At 36.6% G+C, this 6,225-nt stretch overlaps 1 protein-coding gene across 1 annotated transcript; it reads left to right on the plus strand.

Annotated features, from left to right (window-relative positions):
- Positions 1-1,324: 1,324 nt before the first annotated feature.
- On the plus strand, positions 1,325-2,454 carry LOC148555305 (uncharacterized). Its single transcript, XM_088490630.1, has 2 exons — positions 1,325-2,163; positions 2,415-2,454. Exons 1-2 carry the CDS (start codon positions 1,325-1,327, stop codon positions 2,452-2,454), a joined length of 879 nt encoding a protein of 292 aa, XP_088346756.1.
- The last annotated feature ends 3,771 nt before the right edge of the window (positions 2,455-6,225 follow it).

Consider the following 6,225-nt stretch of genomic DNA (forward strand, 5'->3'; position numbering starts at 1 on the left):
GTTATCAAACTCCCGTGTTGACTGATAATTGAAATTTGCTAGTTGATTTGGATCCCTCTAAAGCTAGTCTTTCCTTAGGAGTTGATTAGGACTTGAGGAATCAAATTGATTCATCCACTTGACTTTCCTTCATAGTTAGAGGTTAACTAAGTGGGAGCAATGGACAATTGATGTCACAATTGATAAGGATAGCTAAGGTAGGACTTCTAATTCTCATACCTTGCCAAGAGCTTTCTTAGCTATTAGTTTACTTTCTTGTCATTTATTTTCCTTGTTTCTTATTTCAAAAACCATAAAAGATACAATCTCGTAACCAATTATAAGTAACACACCTCCCTGCAATTCCTTGAGAGACGACCCGAGGTTTAAATACTTCGGTTTAATTTTATTGGGTTTGTTACTTGTGAAAACCAAATTTTTGTATGAAAGGATTGTTTGTTAGTTTAGAAACTATACTTGCAATGGGAATTTATTGTGAATTTTTTACTAGCAAAAATCTGTTCATCAAAATGGCGCCGTTGTCGGGGAATTGCAAACGTGTGCCATATTATTGGTTATTGTAAATATTGTGAATAATTTTACTTTTTTGTTTCTTTGTTAGTTGTTTCTAGTTTTAGGAGTTTATTCTCATTTCTTTCTTATTAGTTTTTGTTTTTACTTTCTTTTGTTACTATGAATTCTCACCTTTGGCTATGAGTTTGGTTCAAATTATGTTGTAGGAAATGGAAGCTATAATGAGAACATGCATCAAGGTTGGGACAATCAGAGATGGGAGGAGCCACAAGAATTTGATCAACCCTTTCGGCAACATCCTCCTCTAATGTGCCATGAGCAACAACCATTCTATGATGCATCCCAAGACCATGGTTATGGTGAACCCTTTCGTGACAACCAACCTCCACCATCGTACTATGAGCAAGAACCATTCTGAGGTGCGTGTCAAGATAATGGATATGGTGGACCTTCTTATAGTTACCAACTAGCTCCACCATATCAATCTAATGGATGTGGTAGTCCTTCTTGTACTTGTCAACAACCACCACCATATGCCTATGAACCCCCTCCTCAACATAGCTTCGAACCACCACACTCACAAGCCCACTACTATCAAACACCCTCATATGATTCTAACCCTTATCCACCATACCAACCACCTTATGAGCCATATGAACCATACATAGAACCAACCCAACTCCAACCCAATTACTCCCAAGAACCACCACCTCCATATACACCATGTCCATATCCGTCAACCCAAGAGCCATATGATCCTAATCATGCGATTCGAGCGGGAGAAGAATCAAAGGATCATCTCAAGGAAACAATGGATCAATTTCAAGCAACCATTCATCAATTGGAGCAAGTGGTATGCCGAAGAGCACACGAAGCTCTTATGGCTAAAGAATCTCAACTTGAGAACAAGGAACTGAAGTGTGTTGTGCAACAAGTGGAAAAGATGGAGAGTGATGAACCACCACATCCTTATTATGATGAACCACCCTCTTATCATGAACATTTCCTCCCAAGTAATGAGCCCTCATATCCACCCCAATCTTCAATGCATGATACTCTTAGTGTTCTTCTTCAAGGGAAAAGAGAGATGAAAAGGGAAGTACTAGAATTCATGGCTACTTTAACCGAGGTAGTAAATCGATTAGCTTTCCAACATTTGGACACTCAAAGTACTCCCATGCCTACATGTGGAGAATCAATAGAAGAGCCTAGCATGAAGGAGACACTAGAAACTCTGGTGGACAATGAGGAACATGATTTTGTATTGGAACAAGTGGAGGAAGCCATAATAGTTGAAGAGGAAGAAGCGGTTGAAGACTTAGGAGATGCCAAACGTCCATGGGAATCTAGAGTTGTAGAGTATTCCTCCAAGAAGCTTGAAATTGATGTCAAAGAGGCTTGTGCACAACCTCCATGGCATATACTTTATGAAGACTTGGATGGGATAGATCAAGAAGCAAGTTCCCTTGGTGATGAAGATCATGAATCAAGTCCTCCTAGTGATGAATCTACATCCGTAAATGAACTCCTTGAATATGAAGACTCTTCTCTGATTGAGTCTGAGAATGATGTGGAAATGGAAGTCCTTCACAAGGGTTGGATGGGAGTTAAGTACGCTCTATCAAGAACGTTGGAGACTTCTCCACCTAGGTTGCCATCTACGCCTTCATTTGAGTGGGTATGGCTTATCTCTATTCGCTTTACCATTCCACTTGAATATGGTATTCTTGAAACAGATGGTCAACTTAGGAGACTTTGTGGCATTAAGCGTAAGAGAAGGATGTTTAGTGGTTGGAGTTGCAAATCAAGGCTCATCAAGGTCGATACTTCAAGAGCTAGATGCAAAGGTGGGACTAGTGAACATTTGGTTTGATCTAAGAGAAGAGTTTGGTATTGCATAGAGAATTCAGACTGTCTGTCACCCGGTTGGAACAATGGTGATCAACTTCAAGACGGGTGTAGAAACAAGATCTGGGATCCGGTCATACAAGAGGATCAATTTTGGGAGCTCAAAGCTTGTGAAGAACTCCATCAAAGCTTGGGAAATTTACTTGGAATTGATAGAGCTTATTGGAAGTCCAAGCGTTGGTGGCAGCTTCAAGATGAGTTCAAGCACAAGCCACCATGACAAGGAGCTCACCAAATGTCCAACTTAAGGTCTTTAACTAAAAGTGCTAGGTGGGAGACAACCCACCATGGTATGATCGTCACTTTTTATTATTAGTTTTATTTAATTTATTTTTATCAGTGTTCATTTATAAAATTCTGCATAATCACCCGCATTCTGCATAAAAAAAATTACAGGGAGGTGTGTTACTTATAATTGGTTACGAGATTATATCTTTTTGGGTTTTTGAAATAAGGAACAAGGAAAGTAAATGACAAGAAAGTAATTGCAATGAAGTGGGAAATTATTGGCTATGAAGGAACAAAGGAGGTTTGGTTGATAGAAGGGCAATAAAATAAATGATAAGAAAAGTCAAAAAAGCAATTAAAGAAAGCAATTAATAAAGAGATACATTCATGGCAAGGGTTGAGAATATAGGTTTTCTATCCTAGTCATTAATCATAACAATAATTAACAAGAATTTATCTTATTTTGTCATCCCAATGTTGGAAGAAGGTGTAAGTTATCTTCCATTAGAGAAGGTCAAACAAGACTAGTTAATCTCAAATAAAAAATCCTAATCAACTCACTAATTGAATTAGCAAGAGATTAGAGTCACTGAAAATGATATTAACTAACAACACTAGATCAGTAAACTAAATTGGATATTGATAACTCAAGATTGCCCAATTACTCTTTCAAAGCCAAGAATGCTCAAAATCTACTCTAAAGCCCAACCAAGCATTTTGTCAAACACTTGGAAGGTATAAAAGGAAAGCATAGTAAAAATGCAAGAATAATAAATCTACCAACTACCAATTGCAAGAAAGTAAATCAACAACTCAAATAAACAATTATAAGACATCAAACATTAAATTTCATTAAAAGAGATCTAAATCCAACATGAGCATCCATGAACATAAAAGAGAGGATAAAAGGGAAATTAACAAGAAAACTAAGAGAATCAAGGTGTAGAATCATGAAATTGTAGAAGAAACAAGATGAGAACAATAATCAAAACCTAGATCTAAGATGGAATTAAGCCTAAGAACCCTAATTCTAGAGAGAAGAGGGTGCTTCTCTCTCTAGAAACTAACCTACATGATGCTAAGCTACAAAACAATTGCTCCCCCTTGCCCAAGCTTGAATTTCACATGAAATAGCATTAGAAATGAGTTGGATTGGGCAAAAAAATGAGCTACAAATTGCTGGCCACGATTTCACTTAAGTGAATCATGCTGCTCCATCGGCGTGTACGCGTACAATGCACGTATATGTCCCAAAGCATGAAGCAAATATATCAAATTTTATATCATTTTGAAGCCTCGGATGTTAGCTTTCCAATGCAACTAGAACCGTCTCATTTGGACCTCTGTAGCTCAAGTTATGGTCGATTGAGTGCGAAGAGGTCAGGCTTGACAACTTTACGGTTCCTTCATTTCTTCATGAGTTCTTGATAAACCCATATTTTATGATGTATTTTGTGCTCAATTTAAGTAATTTATTCAATCTTTCACCCACTTATTCATGTAAATTGCATGGTTTTACTTTCCCTTCATTATTATGTGATATATGTGAAAAACATGTTTCCTATGCTTTAAAAAAAATTAATTTTAATTACCCTTTATTACCATTCGATGCCGTGATTCATGTGTTAAGTATTTTCAGATCTCCTAAGGTAGGAATGGTTTAAAGGACAGAAAGAAAACATACAAAAATAGAAGGAAAGCACAAAAATAGAGCTTTGAAGAAAAGGGGCAGCGACGCGAACGCATGGATGACGCGGCCGCGTGCCTAGCGCGAAAAGGCATCGACGCGAACGCGTGACTGACGCGGACGCGTGCCTTGAGCAGAACGCAAATGACGCGTACGCATGATTGAAGTGAACGCGTAACAAGGAAAACTCTCAGATGACGCAAACGCATGATCTACGCGAACGTGTGACAAACGCCACGCATTAGAATATGCAGAAAACGCCCCCAGTGATTTCTGGACCCTTTTTCGGCCCAATTCTGAATCCAGAAACACAGAATATAAGCCAGAGAATAGAGGAATCAAAGGAGAGGACGGATCATGCTTTCATATTCATAATTTTAGGATTAGATGTAGTTTTTAGAGAGAGAGGTTCTCTCCTCTCTCTTAGGATTTAGGATTTTAGGATTTCTATTAGTTTAGTTCATTTCATCTTCAGTCACATGTTCAATATTCTTTTTACTTTATATTTCTCTTCTACTTTCAGATACTTTAATACTTTTATTTGTTAATTACTTGTGTTGCCAAATTGGCTTATGCTACATTCATGTTATGATTTTCTTAATTAATATTATTTGAGGTATTTCAGTTTATGATTGTTTTATTCTATTTATGAATGCTTTTAATTTAATTTAGATATTTTCTTCCTTTTGGCTTTGGTTAAGTAATTAGTAACACTTGAGTTATCAAACTCATCGTGATCGATAATTGTTATTTTTTCTAATTGAATTGAATTCCAATAACTCTAGTCCTTTCTTAGGGATTGGCTAGGACCTGAAGATCAAACTAATTAGTCCACTTGACTTTCCTTTGCTTTAGTAAAGGTTAACTAATTGGGATTAAAACTCAATTCTCATCACCATCGATAAGGATAACTTGGATAGGACTTCCAAATTCTTATACCTTGCCAAGAGATTTTATAATTAATTTATTTTTCTTTTTATTTAAATTACTTGCTCCTTATTTCAAAAACCCCCAATTTACAAAACTCATAACCAATAATAAGAACATACCTCCCTGTAATTCCTTGAGAGACGACCCGAGGTTTGAATACTTCGGTTATAAATTTTAAAGGGGTTTGTTACTTGTGACAACCAAAACTTTTGCACAAAAGGATTCTCTGTTGGTTTAGAAACTATACTTACAACGCGATAATATATTTGTGAATTTCTTTACCGATAGAAAATCCGAACGTCAATTCTCCCACTTTGCATGCTTTTCTCCTCACTTCTTCCATCCAATACTTGCCTTATGAACCTGAAATCACTCAACAAACATATCAAGGCATCGAATAGAATTAAAGTGAATTGAATTTAGCTATTTTAAGGCCTAAAAAGCATGTTTTCAAATTAAGCACAAATCAAGGGAGAATTACAAAACCATGCTATTTCATGAATAAATTTGAGAAAAGGTGATAAAAATTCCCCAAATTAAGCACAAGATAAACAAAAAAATTGGGGTTTATCAAATCTCTCCACACTCAAACCAAGCATGTCCTCATGCTAAGAATAAAGAAGGACAAGAAAAGGGGTATGAACATTTATTCAATACAAAGAAACTATATAAACCTATCTACATGCAAGCAACTAAATGCAAAATGCTTCTACCTACTTGGTTAAAAGCAAATCAATCTCCAAGAACATATATAAGCAAGTAGGGCAGAGGTCATATGACGACTCACAAACCCTACCAATTCGAATATCAAAATGAAGTTCAAATAGACTTGCAAGAAGAAAGCTCATGAAAGCTGGGAACAAGGAATTGAGCATCGAACCCTCACCGAAAGTGTATCCGCTCTAGTCACTCTAGTGTATAGGGTTGATAAACCACTATTTTATGGTTTATATTGTGTT

The sequence above is a fragment of the Arachis ipaensis genome, chromosome B6 (genome assembly GCF_059453495.1).
Source record: "Arachis ipaensis isolate K30076 ecotype BB chromosome B6, ASM5945349v1, whole genome shotgun sequence".
Taxonomy (NCBI): Eukaryota; Viridiplantae; Streptophyta; class Magnoliopsida; order Fabales; family Fabaceae; genus Arachis; species Arachis ipaensis.

Coding starts and splice junctions, on each gene's coding strand:
- LOC148555305 (XM_088490630.1), top strand. CDS start 1,325: ATGGATCAATTTCAAGCAACCATTCATCAATTGGAGCAAGTGGTATGC. Junction 2,164..2,414: donor TTGGAGACTTCTCCACCTAG/GTTGCCATCTAC, acceptor GGTATTGCATAG/AGAATTCAGACTGTCTGTCA.